Genomic DNA, 17777 nt, shown 5'->3' on the forward strand with positions numbered 1-17777 from the left:
TAATCAACTTTGGAAAGATAGTGATTACTTATTTTAACATTGTATATTTCTGAAGGCATTACTTTTTCATATTCCCACAACCAACCTATCTGTAGCATTAAAGAAATGAATTCTCATTTGTGTAGGCTTATTTTACTTTGATCTTTTTGACACTTCTCCTTAATTTTTCACTTATAATAAAAGTCAGTTGAAATAAAAAAAAGGGTTAGCCACATCACTAAAAGGAGAGAAATTTTAAACTTTGTTAGTCTCTTTGGGTTAACAACTGGGCTGCATTTGTGTGCTTTAGAGGTACAGGAATGCCCTAAAAATTGAGAATCTGGTGAGAGAATGTAAGTTTAGAGCCCATGCTGCAGGTGAAACATAGCAACTTGTTCTTCTTGTCTAAAGACTTGTCTATCAAACTCTACGGTTTGAGAGGCTAAGAGTGAGTAAATAAATCTTTTTTCTTTCTAGATCTTCATCTGCTGGTGGATGTGGCCTGCAAGCAGGAGCACTTTCCAAAGGAGGAAGAATTAAAAGAATGAGAAATGGATGACAAATGTGACATTGTGCACTAGCTGTAGCTGGAGGCAGACTGGCCTTGCACATGACACACTGTTGGGATTTTTTCAGTTCTGTTAAGGAAAAAAGTATCTTTGTTTTGTTAATTGAGAATTAGGAATTTGGTATTTACTACAGCTGTTCAGTTCAGATTGTTTACCTTGATAAACTACTAAACATCTAGCAGCCTTTTTTTTTTTTTGCTGCCCAGATCCCTTTCAAATGAAAGTTCCTGGCCTTCTGTTACAGTCAAGAAGCATCTAAAAACAGCTGCATCTGTGGTACCAGAGAGTAATCTGTGTGAGTGTGCTGATTCATCGTCTTGCCACTCTCAAACAGTAGTCAGCACGACTCCAGTGGGGAGTTCAGTCTGTCTGTCTCAAGTCGCAGTGTGATCCTTTTAGAGAAAATTGTGTGAGAAACAAAGGCATGTGAGGTCACCAAGATCACAGGTCTAAATGCGTCAGGAATTCCAGGGAGGAAACTCTGGGAAAGAGTTAATTTTCTAAGTGATTAACCAGGAAATGCTCTTACTTGCTAACCCAGAATTCTGTTTCAAGAGCAAGGCATCCGGACTTGGACCATCCATCACGCTTAACAGCCCCTGATTCTTTTCTACTAATGGGAGCATTCTTCTATTTTCATATCTTTCTTTAATGTTAATGACACATTATCATAAATGGTAAGAAGGTTTTGTTAATATATCACTTATTTAATGTCTTCTAAAGAAAAATATTTAACTTGTTTAATATAATTGTATTTATAAATGCTGGTAGATTTTAAAGTTTTAAAGCTTTATATTTTTATTAATATTGAGGGATAGGAGGATAAAGGATGCATATGTAATATTTTTATTTTGAAGGGGAAATTTACAGTGGGTGAACAAAACCATTAAGAGATGTAACACAGTGTTTTCTTATTTTAGATTTTTATATTCATTAAGTATAAATTCTTATCTGTGAAAGACATTGTGTGCAGATTTGGGGAGAAACTGATTAGCAGTCACCTAAAAGAAGCTATACCTCTGATATTTTTAATAGTTTATGTATGGTTGAAGCTTCTGAGAGAAGTTTGATGTTTTTAATAGTTTATGTATGGTTTAAGCTTCTGAGAGAAGTGGGATAGACTATAACATTGTTATCTTCTCCCCTCTTTAGGATCCTAAATTCAAACAGCAGGATTAGGGGACTGGTTTTTAGGAGAGGTGTCTTGGGTGTCCACTTTCTGAGGTTGATCCCTCACTTGCTCACCCAATGACAGCAAGAAACTTTCTGATGTGAAGTCTTCTAAATTGACTAGAACTTTCTTATTGGATTCTGCCTGAGTTTTCCTAATAAGCACTGCAGAAACAAAAAGAAAGCCTAGGAATATGAAACTAGTGAAAAAGGAAAGGCACTTAGTGATACGACATAAGTACTATTCCAGCCATGGTGGGTGTAACAATTCATTTCTTAAATTGCATTGTGCCTTCCCAGTCATGTCAAACCCTAGACGTATTACAGAGATAGTAGTTTTTTGGAAAAGGTTGAGTTCTGTATGGGTCTGCAGTGACTCAGTTTAGATGTGAAAATAGGTTCTGAAAAGTGACCTGTTTGGTCCATCTGATTAGACTAGTTGATGTCCATGTGATGAACATTTATTCATCTTTATTAGCAAGGTTTAAAAGATGAACACATTATCAAGACTCCTGCATCTTTTGGTCAGACTATGTATTTTGGCAGAGTATGTGAAGAGGAGACCCAGTTTCTATATGAAGGAATTTTGCCTTTTCTCTGTCATGTTGAAAAGCTGATATACTATGTAGGTAATATTCCTTCCCTTAAATATGCCTTTCTTGGCTTTGTGTATGTTGAAAGTGATAATATCTTTTGAGGAACATGTGTCAAGCAGGAACCTTGGCATGGGTTTGGTTTTAATTGTTTTAAGGCTTACTTAATGAAATGCCTTTATCAGCTTTCCAAACTTTTTTTATGTATGAATACAACAGACCAAGGAGCTGGATCTCCTGCTATACGCACATGCTTGCTACCTGTCAACTACAGCTATCATTACTGTCTTAGATAAAGTGGCAAAAGATAAAATAAAATCTTTCTGTGAATTAGTCAGTAGGGTCTGACACATGATAACAAGGTTCCTGACTAGTGCCTCAGTATTTCAGCACCTTAAACATGATAAATTTCAATCATTCAACAATAAAGTGAGTGTTTCAACTAGACTTGTCTTGCTTGCTTTTACTGTTTGATTGGTGATTAATAGGAACCTCAGTCATTATGACTGTTAATCATAATAGTAAAGTTCAAAAGAAAATGTGCTCTGTTTTTCAAAGAATCTGATTTTTAAGAAAAAGTCCTGAGGTTTTTTTCATTTACACTTGAATAGAGAGTGAATCCTTAAAATGCCGTTAAGGATAAGGACAGTTCTTGGACATGTTTATAGAAACCTAGTTTTTTTGGAAAAGGATCAAGGTCTTCAGTAACTTTAGTCAATGCAGATGTGAGAGTAGATCCTGAAGGGTGATCTGTCTCATGTGTAAAGTTAGGTAGTAGGTGTCAGTGAGATGGACATTTCATTATCATAGTGATGGCATCTTTATGGCATCTCTGTGGAAGTTGCAGTCTGCAATTCCTGAGGGATAACTCCAACACTTTGAAGCCAGAGAATAATTTCTCTTGCTTATGAATTCTGGTGACTTTGCTTCTCAGTACGCGTAAATAAACACAATATATTAGTGAACTAAGCTATATAGAGCTATTTGGTTTGATCCTGAGTAACTCAAGGTACCCAGACTCATGATACCTATTATCATCTTTCTCAGATCTCAGAGTTACCTTCAGAGAGGGCAACCACATCTATATTCTTTTCCTTTCAACTAAGTATCTGTGTTAAGTCTTAGGTTTGGGTGTCTTAATTCCCTTGCAAGTTTCAAGCAGGAATGGGTGAGGCAAAGTCAATTGGTAGGTTACTTTTTCTTTAGTTTAACTTTAAAGATATTTTTACGTATATCAGATATATAATAATGTGTATTTTACATTTTATGCTATACTTTTACATGGCATACATAAAATAAAAATGTAAAACCATAGCAGACTTAAAAAAAATTCTCTCCAGAAGAGTTAGATCTACTCCTATTCTTTAGGAAAGGAGCTATAAAAGATCTATACCTGCATTATGTTCTTAAGGTCCAACCAATAAAGAAAAAGTGCTAAATTAAGAATTTACTTTAGAATTTATCTCTCTGCTCTAAGTGTTAGGCCTAAAGTGCCAAAACTATCCCTGTAAACCCTCTTTAAAATTTTTTTTATTAATTTAAAAAAATTGTATAGTTGAATTACAGTGTTGTGTTAGTTTCAGTGTACAACAAAGTAACTCAGATACACACACACACACATATATATATATTCTTTTCCAGATTCTTTTCCGTTATAGTTTATTACAAGATACTGAATATAGTTCCCTGTGCTATACAGTAGGTCCTTGTTGTTTATTTTATATATAGTAGTATGTATCTGTTAATCCCATACTCCTAATTCATTCCTCCCCCACCCACTTTCTTCTTTGGTAACATAAGTTTGTTTTCAATGTCCGTAAGTCTATTTCTGTTTCATAAATAAGTTCGTTTGTGTCATATTTTAGATTCCACATGTGATATCATATGATATTTGTCTATCTCTTTCTGACTTACTTCTTAGTATGATAATCTCTAGGTCTATCCATGTTGCTGCAAATGGCATTATTTCATTCTCTTTTAAAAAAAGTATTTATTTATTTATTTATTTGACTGCACCGGATCTTAGTTGCAGCATGCAGGCTCTAGTACCCTGACCAGGGATGGAACCCAGGCCCCCTGCATTGGGAGTACAGAGTCTTAACCACTGGACCACCAGAGAAGTTTCTCATTCATTCTTATGGCTGAGTAATATTCCATTGTATATATGTACCACATCTTTATCCATTCACCTGTCGATGGACATTTAGATTGCTTTCCATGTCTTAGCTGTTGTAAATAGTGCTGCTATGAACATTGGGGTACATGTATCTTTTTGAATTTCCCTTAAACCCTCTTCAGGAATAAAATTCTCAGTGTTAACTAGGTCACTCATACTTTTTGCCTTCAGAGGCATTATGTCATTTAATCTTTACAACAAACCTACAATGCAGTTATTTTCCACATTTTACAGATGATCAATCTGTACAATTCTTTTATACAAATTAAAAATTGTTTTAAATTTTGTTATGTGCTTTTTACCACAATTTAAAATGTGCTTTTTACCACAGTAAGCATGTAACATAAATCTTAACCATTTTTAAGTATAGTACAATTTGGAAAGATGATTGGTAGCATGTCAAAAATAAAATGTCTGGGCACAAATATAATCTGGTCAATTAAAAAATTCAAATTTTAGAAACATATATTAGAAACTTTTGCATTATTTCTAAAGACAAGGTTACTAGAAGAGTTATTGTTCATGAATGTGGTAATTAACCAAAAATTGTTTTCTTTTTGCCTATACTCTTCTTATTAAGCACATATATTTTACCCCTTTGTTTGTATTTATGATATAGAATTACTTGCAGTCTCACATTGAAGGCCCAGGTCTGATCCATAGTATTATTTCACTTCCCAGGGATGTGAGAAGAAAATAACAGATTCCAGACCTCTGACATCACCTAATCTTAAAGCTTGGTACAGGCACAGTTTAGAAAAGAGCTACTGAATTTAAATTTGTAAGGGCTGAGGAAAAACTATGCATAAAATGGACAGAGTTCTTGCCAGGATAGCAGACTTAAGACAGCAATAAATCAGTATGAACTACAGCACAGGATCACTTTATTCTGGCTTTGAGGCATTTATAGACACTAAAACCCAGAAAGAGCAAATATGCCTTTGAACTTGTATTTGCAAAACCTTGTGTCCATTATTTTATCTTCTGGGTTTCCTTTTTTTTTTTTTTTTTTTTTTGTCTTTATTTCCTCATACCACCATCTGTGTCTCTTGGGTGCAGAATCTGCTTATATATCTGTCTGTGTGGCCCTGATTTACATGTGGTAGCTTGCTTACCCCAAGAAAGGTATTGAGGATTGAATTGGATGCAGTTTGGCTGTGGCTCAATAGAGGGAGTCAAGGAGCTGAGAGACGCTCTCTCCTCAGCACAGGAACGTGTCTGGTTAAGTGTGCGCGCACCGTGCCCCAGCCAGCCAGGAGGAGGAGGGGCGGGATGGGGGTGGTTGCCTCCAGCTGCTCCACCCTCACTTTGTGTCAGCAGGTAGAGAGCGTGATTGCAGTCCCAGGGGAGGGAGTCAGAGCTAGAACACCAGTTACAAACCACAGGCTTCCTCCTCTAGGGAGTAAATCCAGAATTGTCTTTCTGGAAGGGAAGCACTCGAATCCTTCCGAACTTTCCAAGTCTATCCGTGATTCAGAGATATTGCCTTCTCCCTCTGGGATTTTCTGTGTTCCTGGTAGTGAATTGTTGCTGATGTATTTGCTACTTTACTTCTTTTCTCTTTCAAGATTTGATCATTTTTATATGCTGTTTGGGGAGAAAAAGGACTTTTGTTAGAAAGGAGATTTCAGAAATGGTTTTGGATTCTTTATAAGTGTTTTTAGAGTTCTTGGGGACAGTAGCTCTAACCTTGGAGTAAGTTTCTGCCTTTGACCTGCATGGATTATTTTTCCAGGCTGCGGAATTTCTCGGCACCTACCTGCAGTGTGGGGCACTTGGTTTGGTTGCAGAGTAAGAAGGTGGAAGAATGAGCTGTACTTGGTTAAGCAGTTGAAACCTTTTTTTGAGCAGGATCTATAAAAGCATAATTGAATTTGTTTCACCCCCGTGGATTCCAGTGGGCCCGACAGCGCAACAGGTTTGCAGATTTCTTTTGAAATTCTTTTTTTTTCTCCCTCTGCCTCAGCCAAAGAAAAGAATCTATATAACAGGTTCATGTTCAGTTGATTGGCTTTTCAGCACTTATTCTGAAGACTTAATAAGATTTTTTAACTTGACCTCTGAACACAGTGGGCTTTGTGGTTAAAGTGCATTTAATATTTACTTAAGGGTGCACATTTTGAAATCTTAGAATAAGATTTTGTTTGTACAAAGACCCGGATTCTCAAGTGTGCCTAGAAATAGCACAGATCTACTCTACTCAGGTTTATTTTTACTTTTTCAGGGTGTTCTACTTAGAGCCTGTAGACTAATCACCTCCTTACTCCCCCTATCTTTTATTCCCCACCCCCTCAAGGAATTTGAAAGCATGTTAGGAATAGTCCTTTGTTTTACTTATGAACCTAGAAAATTACAGATGATAAGATCTGGATAATAAAGTAGTTTCCAAAAGCATCTCATGGGAAATCAGAGTACTTGGCATTCTCAAGCAGGAGAATAAAAGCTGAAATCCCTAAGAGAGAAAGGAAAATAAAGATAGAAATATGAATTTTGACTGGGAAAAATAATCGGAAAGCCAACCTTTTCAAATTTCTTCTAATTATGAAAGTTGGAAAAGGTTGTGATGCTCAGGTTTACCCTGTGACTATGGGAAGACATATAAATTAGCACCTAATTTATAGGCAAATCTAGGTAGAAAACTGAAAAATCATAGTATATTTAAGTTCATGAAAAGTGTTGTAAGTTAAATGGACCTGGAACTTTGGCTACACTGAAATACAGTTTAATGTTGAAACTTTTATGAATACGTGTTGTAGCATCTTTGCACATCTCTCAAGGTGTGGCCTGAAATATTGTTCCCTCTCCTTCCCCGTTAAGAAAAAATTCTCCTGTGATCTTTAGTCTTTTACCATTGACAAACTTTGTGGCTTAAAAGGACCATCTCTTCGTTTTCTGAGCTGGAGTTTTTCACTCTCACCTTTGATGCATGGCCATAGTCGTTTACTTTGCCTTGTTTTGTTCATTAACATTGGGTTTAGTGGCTTGAGAACTTGATGCATATGGAAGACCAGCACCAAGTGACCTGACATGATAAAAATTCAGGATGTGACATTCAACATCAAGCAAAATTGAAAATTGCAAAGAGAAGTGGCACTATCTTTACTAATCATAGTGAAGATGGGAAAAAATGACATACCTGAAGCAGAAGTAGGCTGAAAATACCTTCTTCCCTGCCAGATCAGGAATACCACCTGTTCTTGGGAATATACTTTAGAGAAACGAAAGGCCAAAACTACGACTCGGCTTTCTGAAACTGAAGCATAAATGTCTTTTCCTCCTCCGTTTGTCTGGATCTGAGAACTTGCGTTTGGTATTAGCTGGTGGAAGCAGTATGTATGGCCGAAGTGCATTGCTGCAGCTGGTAGCATGAGTGGTGGCCACCAGCTACAGCTGGCTGCCCTCTGGCCCTGGCTGCTGATGGCTACCCTGCAGGCAGGCTTTGGACGCACGGGACTGGTACTGGCAGCAGCAGTGGAGTCTGAAAGATCAGCTGAGCAGAAAGCTATTATCAGAGTGATCCCCTTGAAAATGGACCCCACAGGAAAACTGAATCTCACTTTGGAAGGTGTGTTTGCTGGTGTTGCTGAAATAACTCCAGCAGAAGGAAAATTAATGCAGGTAAGGATGACTTTATTATTTTTTCACTTTCCATCTGTTTGAAATATGCCTTTCTTCTTTTGTCTCCCAAACCAAATTCCATACAAGGGTTCTGCTGCTTAGTTTTCTATTTGTTTGAGCTTGTTAAGCATATCACCTTATTAGCATTCTAAAGTAAATTCTTATTTTATACTGGAGAAGAAACATATAAATCCTATATTTTATAAGATCATCTACTTATTTTTAACTCTGGCATTACACTGCATTACATAATAAGACCTTTCTTTGCAAGTGATCTATTCTGGACACTGTTTTATTATAGATGAAATATACAGGCTTGTATTTAATTAACTTGAGGCTTGTGCTTTATATCCTGTTTAGATCTGAAGTGAGCACCCTGATTTTAATGGTCTGTAGCACCCTGAAATTCTAGAATGTCCTTGGAGCATATTTGATCACTGTGTCACTTTTAAAATTCAGTCAAGCTTGAATGCTACGGCTGGCCTTATACCACGTGTGGCACCCTATTGCTAAGCCCAAAATGGAGAGGACTGGATTACAAAATGGACACAAAGTGTAAACTTGCCTCCTGATCACTTTGGTCTTGTCTACATGTAATTTTATTATTTTCAAAAATTTTAAATTTAACATCTGTTTTTTATTGACCCACAAAGTTCTTCAGACACCGTTTCTTGGGCTTTCAGGTTGTGAATTTTGCCTATAACTCATTCACAGCCTACTTCTTTATGTGTTTAATTTATGAACTGTGGGCCGTAGCATTTCATAAATGAACTGCTCATTCCCCGTGGTGAAGATAGAGCCTGGAGGGCTCTTCCTTTTTAATGTGGCATTCTAGTATCTTATTCTATAAAATTATGTTGCTTATTGGTTAAAATTCATTTTGTAAAAGGACATTTCTTGCTATAGCTCTTGGTCACAGGTGAAAATGTTGCTAAATATGACCCATCTCAGCATCCACGCTCCGAGTTTTATTTTTTGACGTGAACAGAACCAAAATATTGTATGAATTAAAATTTTTGTCCACTCAGAGAAAAAGATGAGAAAATTTAACAAACTGCAGAACTCTCTTTGCCAAACACGGATTTTTACATATATGACTAGTGGTTCTTCGTGATCACTTCTTAGGCAATATTTTGAGGCTGGGATAAGTGAAGTGGAAGGAGGATTGGGTGGAAAGGGTGGCTCTGCTATTTAGAAAAATAAACAGGCAAAAAGAAGATACCTGGAAAAAATAGTGTAAGACTTTTTGGATAAGAGTCTGTTCACTTAATTTGAACTTTAGGATAGAATTAGGAACATTTAACAGTTGAAACCACACACCAGTTTGAATACAACAATTGGAAAGGAAACTTCCTTCCTGACCTTGCCTGGTTAATACCTTGAAGCAGGAGGTATGTGCTCCATTTTAATTTTTTGCCCTAAGTAATTTTACTAAGAACCATATTCTGGTAGCTCTGAGGTCTTTGGGAACCTTATTAACTAAGCTTTGTGCCTTATTAATGTCCTGTGGCAAGATATTCAATGGGTTAATTATATGCTGCATAAAATAGTGTCTTTTTTAAATTTTTTGTCTTCTATTATCATAAAGCTCTACATAAAGTTTCTGTGTATTCATAAAGGAAACTATAAAAGAGATACTAGCTGGCATTCTTTTTGCCATTTATTACCTTAATCTTTATCATATCTTCTCTTATTTTGCCCTTTTTCTCACTCTGGTAAGTGTTGCTTAATCCTTTTTCTCTTTAACCTATTAACTTGGAATCTATCAGTGTACTTTCAGTATTGATTCTTTACTTTGTGAAGGGGGAATTTCATTTTATCTATCATTTAGCAAGGCCTTTTCAGGCTTTCCAGTAGATAGTTTGCATCATTGGCAATTTTCGGTCTTTCTTCACCTTTTGTCTCCATACAAACTTCTTCTAGGTCATTAATAAATTTGTACACTAGCCTAGTATTAATCGTTGGAGGCTTTCAGTTTTGATCCTGGTTTATTTTCTATTAATTTTTAATCTACAATAATTACTAAATTTTCTTAGTAACTTCTTAGGAGAGACTTTATTTAAAAAAAAAAGAAAACTTTGGCATGATGTTCATCGGTTCTTTTTTATCCACTATTTGATTAACTCTTTCAAAGAAGTCTAGTGTGTTAGGGACAGATGGTTTACACTTCTAGAATCCATGCTGTTTGTTCCTTATCAGATGACACGGCAACACAGGTTTGCTCAACTGTGGTTAACCAAGCCTTCCACTCAACTGAACTTCTCTTTAAATGTCCTAGAGCTGTGCTTTGCTGTACTTTAGCTTTCTTGGTTGATATCTGTTCCCTGGTGTCACAAATCTAAAGGCAGTCTTCTCTGTTGGCTTTGCAGAATTTTGGATAATTCTACCTATCCTTCTACCTATAAATTGTTCTAGCTGCCTGTGAAGTTTGATTATCTTCAAAGATGCAGTCACATCTTTGTAAAATTGGGCATGCTGTGCATTGGGGAATGTAAAGTTATGAAAACAGTGATTTTAAGAAATAATAATGACCTTGTTGTGGTTTCTGGAATTTCCAGAGAGTTTCTGACATTTCTTTACATTTTGTTCAATTATTTCAGGATGTGTATTTTTTTCATAAGGACCAAATTAACTGTATTTTCATTTGTATTACAATTTTAATTTTCCTTAGACAAAGAGAAACATCCCGTGACAATATGCTCCCAATTTGCTTAATAATAAAATAGGCCCTAGAACTGTCTCTAAAATAATTTTGCTTGTGTCAGCTTCATCTGATGGATGTATATACAAAGCCAGGGCTTGGTGAATTTTTGTCCTGATTCTTATTCCTCACTCTTTATACTTAAGTTTCTCTTTACCAGCAGTTATATCCATTGTACAAGTTATGTTCAGAGTCTTAAATTATAGTATTCTCTTTAAAGTACTAGAAGAAAGTTAAAATGGAAGAGGAAATCTTGCCTTTGCTGTGTTCTTTTCATTTCTCAAGTCTTGTCTTTTCCATTTCAAAACTCCCCATGTTAGCCCTGACCAAATTATATTGCTTTCCTTCCTATTTTACCCAAGAGCTGTTTCTTTGCACTACCATATCATTTCAAATCCCTGTGTGGGTTTGCCATTGTCTTTAAAGTGTCTACTTCTTAGGTTTCCCATGCATTTGCCAAAATCCTCTCTCTCCCTCTCTTCTGATTTCCTTCTACTTTTAAAATCTTTGTTTCCCATTTAATTTTTATATCTAGGGTAACCTTCCATCACTATTCTGCCTCAGTATTTCCCTAACTAGCCGTCAAAAATCCATGTCCAAAATTTTTTTTTGTAATTATGGGTAATGATGGATATTAACTAAGCTTATTGTGGTGATCATTTCATAATATATACATATGTTATACACCTAAAACTAATACAGTGTTATATGTCAATTATATCTCAATAAGGAAAAAAGAGAGAAGGTGGGAGACACACACACACAAATCCATGTCAAGGAAACTTTCAAGGATCTCCTAATTGCTTGGCAGTGACTGGTAAAGAGGACTAAAGGACAGTGGTTATACTATTATTCTTACTATTTTGATCGTTTGCATAATTCTTTTTCTCCTGGTTTATACCATTGGGGAAGGAAAATGAGCTGGAGTTTGTGCATTGTCTCATTGTGCAGTTTTCTGACTTGTTTACCTCTTATCGCCATTTGTTTATATTATTTCTAAGTAACATTGTTGCTACCACTTCTAAAAATGATTACAGTCCTATTTAGTCTCAATTCTTGTTCTTTCTTAATAAATGTTACTTAGAGGGACAACTCAAAATTAACCTTCCTTCTTCTCAAAGCAAAAGAGCAGGAGGGTCTTAGTGTAGTGCAGGAGAGGCCACCAGTTCTTTAACTATCAGCTCTTCCTGCTCAGCTGGTTGTCCTGGATTTTCTTAGACTCCAGGTTAAAGTTATGATCAAGATTAGAATGTGCTGCCCTGAGGCTTCAGACCCACACTGGGAGCTGCGGGAGTGCAGCATTTGGCCAGTAGCAGTGAACACCTCCTGGACAAATTCCCCCTTGCAAGATGTCTCTGCTTGCCCCTTCATCTACCTATTAGTCAACACATAGTTATCCCATCTTTGCATTTTCACTTTACTTGTAGTCAGGGCCTGAAGCGAATTATTTGGGGAGGAAGAGAAAACTATAATTAAAGTTTTGGCCAAAGCCAGAGAGGCAACGTTATATAGCAAACTGTAGTTGATAAAGTGACTAAAACTATGACTAAAGGGACTTGACTTTTAGCTTTGACTCTGCCACTAAGTAGTTGGGTGATTTGGGACAGAATAGTTTTTTGTCTTTCTAAGCTTTAGATTTCGCATCTGTAAAACTGAACTTGTGCTATGGGAGAAATACAAGACTTTTTTTTTTTTTTTAAGATTAGGGCAGATGTTTTTTAATTTTTTTTTAATTGAAGTATAGTTAATGTATAATATTTTATAAGTTACAGGTATACAATACAGTCACTCATAATTTTAGAAGGTTATTCTCCATTTATAGTTATAAAATATTGGCTCTATTCCCTGTGTCGTACAATATATCCTTGTAGCTTATTTTATAATCCATAGTAGTTTGTACCTCTTACCCCTCTACCCCTCTTTTGCCCCTCCCCTCCCTCTTCCCTCTCCCCACTGGTAGCCACTAGTTTGTTCTCTATATCTGTGAGTCTGCTTTTTTTTTTTTTCCTGTTGTTATATTCACTAGTTTGTTGTATTTTTTAGATTCCACATAAAAGTGATATCATACAGTAGAAATATAGTACTTTTATTTTTACATGTTATAGGTAAAGAAACTGAAGCTCAAAGTGAGGCTCAAAAGCTATTTGCCGAGATCTAATGTAGGTGGCAGAGCTGGAACTTAAGCCCCAGAGCTCATGCTTTTCTGACTCTAAAATTCTAAACAGGGACTGCTCTGGCGGTCCAGTGGTTAAGACTTTGCCTTTCAATGCAGGGGGTACGGGTTCAATTCCTGGTCAGGGAGCTAAGATCCCACGTCTTGAGAGCAAAAAAACCAAAACATAAAACAGGCCAAAAAAACCAAAACATAAAACAGAAGCAATATTGTAACAAATTCAATAAAAACTTTAAAAAATTAAAAAAAAAAATAAAATTCTGTACATCTAAGAGTGCCACAGATGAACAAAACCCTGGTGTAGGCTTTGTATAAATGATGAATTTCTTTCCAGAATAGAAAGGAATGAGAATGGTGAGTACTATTCTCTGCAGTTGATCCAAACTCTGTAATATCTTGCTGACTTCTAATAAGTGCTGTATTTCTTCTATTTCTCTCATTTGTGTTTCATTTACTTAGTGTCTCCCTTTCAGTATAACAACTTTCATTGCCTTTGTATTCATTTTATAACAGTCTGCGGTAAGTTATCTAATACAGGAATCTGACATCATGAACTTTGAAATAGTATGCATCTGTCATTGCTCAAGTTAGAGTTCCTTGGAAGCAGAGATTTCACATATTTTGTGAATGTGCTTTGAGGCCAGCCTTTAAAAGAAGTATACATATTCAAGGTATAGTCAACTCTCAGTTATTTATGTTAATGGGGATGCAGAAAATTCAGTTAATTTGTAATTGACTTTGGAATGTAGTCAGCAATACACAGTCAGATGTAAATCCTCTGTACACACAAGCAATCTTAGGCACTTGCCTCCTAGGATCCCAGCTCAGAGCCTTCTTGACTTGGCTTTGTCATCAGAAGTATGGCGCCCAGAAGAGAGAAGGAAGCTGCAGGATATTGTTAATGATAAGTTTTCAAGTTAAGGAGATATCTCATTTATATACAAGTACTCACCAGACAGATCTGTATATAGAATAGTTCCATACTTCATGTGGAAATCCAGCAAAACTGTTGTAAACTCAAATTCATAAATCTCTGTGGTTAATAGGAGGTAATAAATGAGCTGTACCCTTGGTTATTGCCCTTGTTGGGCTATTTAGTGTCCTTTGAGCTGATTCTAGGGGTACACATTTCCTTGGGTTTTGTGGTAAACTGTGTGTGTGTGTGTATTGTAATTTTCTTTATCTAGAAATAAGCTATAGTTAGCTTTTTATACAGTTTTAAAGATATCCCTGGGGCTCAAGGTTTTGTTTTTGTTTTTAATAAAAAGCCTTTATGTTTTTCAAAAAAAAATAAAGTCAAGTTTGTGTTAAAAAGAAAAAAAAAAGCCTTTACATTTTTATTCACTGGAAAGTGTGTGTTGCAACTTTTGTGTGCTTTTTTTCCCCTCCTCTTACTCCCTTCAAATTACTAAGTACAGTAGAGGAAAAAAGATGTTGTAAGTGAGCAGTGTACTATTCTGACTGTTCTGTCAGGAGCCACACTGGTAGCAGGGTGTTGTCAGAGAGCTGTGTGACGGTGATGTTCCATCCAATTCACGTAGCGATTTTCTTCCAAGAAGCTTAAAGTGATTCACAGATACTTGCAAACCAAATACAAGTGATACTTGCTCCGTTTTATAGGAAGGGAAACTTAATAGGAGAGAGAAAGCAAGTTAATTATCTTAGAACAAAGTTGGATCTATCTTAGATCCAAAGATGGACCCAGTGTGCTTTTTAAGTTATCCAAGGATGTGGATTTCTCAGGGAAATCCTCAAAAGCTAAAATATTGTCAATGGCTGAGATACCCTCTCTTTGAACCTATGTTGCTCAATTTGATAGTTCAGTTTAAAAGCTATCAGTAAAGCAGTTTGGCCACTTTATGTCTCGAAAAACCCTATGAGCTAACTCTGACCTGCATTCATTGTTCTTTTGAGAATTGCTAGAGTACAAGCCAGAGTCTTTACGATGACCTGTAAGGCCCTTCAGGATCTGGCCTGGCCTCTACACCTTTTATCTCCTCTCCCCCCTCACTCTACTTCAGTCACTCTGACCTCCTTGTTGTCCTTCAGTTAAGCCAGGCCTACTCCCACCTCAGGGCCTTTCCCCTTACTAGTCCCACTTATACCCCAAGTATTCTCTTCTCTTAGTCTCAGATATCAACCCAGTGTCAGCTTCCTAGACCATCCTATTCTGGAGGACTCTTCCTATTCCCTCTAGGGCTCATAGTCTCCTTCCCTGCTTTATTTTTCTTTATAAACTTACTGCCACATGACATACTTTTATAGTTGTCTGTCTCCCCTCAGTAGACTATGAGCTCTGGGAAAGCAGGGATTTTGTATCTTTAGTTCAAAGCTGTGTTTTGGGGAATAGGGCTTTAGTATTACTTAGCTAGTGCCTTTGACATAATAGGTACTCAATAAGTATTTATTGAATGAATATAAGGAACATTACGGTGGTGCTGAGTGACTGTGATAGGATGGAGGTGACTCTAGGATGAAACAGATTTATTTATCTTATCACATTTTTAAGTATGTTGTGAAGTCAATTATTTCTCTGACTTACTGACAGCATAGTGTCTCCTTGATTGTCATTTTCAAATTGTAAATACAGCTATAATCAGTATGTTTGAGGTGCTCCTTTACATAGCACTTGCTTAGTTTAATAACTAGCCCAACCCCTACTTTTTGGAAATTCTGATTTTCCAAGAAAAATGTATTGGGGTACTGATTTAAAATCTGTGATTATGAGATATTAGCATGTTTCCAAAGGACCTTATCCTGTTAGTCCTTAGGCTTGTGATTCCCAGTTCTGATTTTGAGATACCCTAACACAGTGGTTTTCAATCCTTTTTTTTGGGGGGGGGGTGTCACTGGCCCCCTTAAGAATGTGATGAAAGTTATTGACCATATGTACTTAACATACAATTTTGCATAAAATCTCTGAGTTGAATCTCTGAGGCACGTGTAGAAATCTAAGGACTCCAGATTAAGAACTGTTATCCTAGAATAATCTCAATTATTTCAAGAAATGAAACCAAATTCTCAAAACTAATTTACCCTCAGTTCACTTAATTTAAAAAGCATTTGTATACATTACTAGAAGTCAAACAGAGAACAATATTACAGTGCAATTATAAGAAGGTTGGCCCGACCTAAGATGACCTTAGATATAAAAACTGATATCTGACAAAGATCTGCTTATGTGTAGTAAAGGAATTGTGCTCTCCAAATATTAAGTGAAACTGCATCGATTCAAGGAATGCTTACAACCCTTCATCATGGTGGTTTCACTGAAAGGCCCATAAAAATAAACAATATTTTACTAATTTGTTTTGATATAAGTAGAACAGTTGTGGCTCTTGGTGTCTATATGGTTACTGAAGTCAGAGAACAGAGGCTGTAAAATGAGCTAACTTTGCTTGCTTTCCATCTGTTTGTCTTCTATCCTGAGGCTCCATTGCTTTTCCTAAAGGAGGGAGTCCTTGGGCCCTTCAATTTCTATTTGCTATAATGGAAAACTTGGAATCTCTTTTAAAAAGCTTGTTTCTTGCTTGTTTGTTTTTAAATAACAGATAAGCTACTTTACATACTCTAATTTTTATCTGGGTTCTTAACATTACAGTTCATTTTGTTTTGTTTGATACTTTTTAATATATTAGAATTTGTGTTTAATTTGCAAATTCAGAAACACCAAAATAATCAAAGTGATTTAAATTAGGGTTTTTAAAAGTGTACACACAATGTCTCACATTTTTCCTGGAGATAGGAAATTAGATTATTTAGGTATTCTGATCCCTGAATCTAAGGCAGTGGTCCTTATTCAAGATGACAACATAACTATCTTCGAGATCCCTGTCTGTTTTTTAAAAATCTGGAGTACTTCTATTATGATGGAAATCAACCATATACTACTGTAATTTTAAATAGCATATTCAGTTATCATGTACCTATCAATTTTGTGCATGCTAATATATCAAAAGGGTACTATTGTGCATATTTAAATATATGATAATTGAGAAACACTGTGCTATTGTTATTTCTGTAGAATAATTTGGATGAGACTGAAGGCCTTATGTTTTATGCCTACTAATCTTACTATTTCCTAAAAAATAATTATAGAGTTCCATTCTTTTTTCCTTTGAACCGTTTCCTACAGTCTTATGAATTATGCACTCTTAAAAATAAATCTTTTACATGGTTCAGGTTTCATGTTCTTCCACTTTTGTATCTTCTACAATCATATTGGTTATCTGGCTTTAAAAATCTTGTGGCCAAGTTCTTTTTAATTTTGTGAAGGACTTTATTGGCCTTTTACTGGAATTAGGTCCTATTAAGTTTTCCATACCTGGGGTAAAATATAGTTTTGGGTTGGAGGGCAGAGGGACAGGCTATTCCATTTGTAAAATATAATCATCAAATTTCAAGCTAGAAAAAAGACCTAATCCAATCACTTCATTTACAGATGAAGAAATAAACCCAGAGAGATTACTAGTTTGCCAGTCAAAGAACTGCCAATCTACTGCCATATCTTACTGGCCAGCATTTTTAGCAAACTTTATTTATTTTAAACTGTTTTGGGTCATTGCAAGAAGATTAAAAAGCAAATGTTGGCAGAGATTTGCCCCCTGAACATTTCATTAAGAAGATGTTATGGAGTGCCGCAGGGTCTCTTTCTTCTTTGATCTGTAGTCAACTAGAAGGCATACTTTAAAACAAATGTACAAAAAAATGCCTTGCTGCAACTTGGCATTACTTTACATGGTGCATATGCATAAGGTAATTTAGGCCACAGAATCCCTACACCAGGTGGCCTTTTGTC

General features: G+C 36.0%; 2 protein-coding genes across 2 annotated transcripts in view; both read left to right on the top strand.

Annotated features, from left to right (window-relative positions):
* The window catches only part of HSF5 (heat shock transcription factor 5), a 46536-nt gene extending 45958 nt beyond the window's left edge, over positions 1 to 578 (top strand). The window contains exon 6 of the mRNA XM_057716116.1: positions 457 to 578. Within this exon, the coding sequence (XP_057572099.1) occupies positions 457 to 527 (71 nt within the window). The 3' untranslated portion in view covers positions 528 to 578. The remainder of the gene's footprint in view (positions 1 to 456) is intronic.
* A 5813-nt stretch (positions 579 to 6391) lies between these two features.
* The window catches only part of RNF43 (ring finger protein 43), a 58517-nt gene continuing 47131 nt past the window's right edge, over positions 6392 to 17777 (top strand). The window contains 2 exon segments of the mRNA XM_057714393.1: positions 6392 to 6405; positions 7305 to 8105. Coding sequence (XP_057570376.1) covers positions 7854 to 8105 — 252 coding nt within the window. The 5' untranslated portion in view covers positions 6392 to 6405; positions 7305 to 7853.

Source organism: Hippopotamus amphibius, chromosome 17 (genome assembly GCF_030028045.1).
Source record: "Hippopotamus amphibius kiboko isolate mHipAmp2 chromosome 17, mHipAmp2.hap2, whole genome shotgun sequence".
Taxonomy (NCBI): Eukaryota; Metazoa; Chordata; class Mammalia; order Artiodactyla; family Hippopotamidae; genus Hippopotamus; species Hippopotamus amphibius.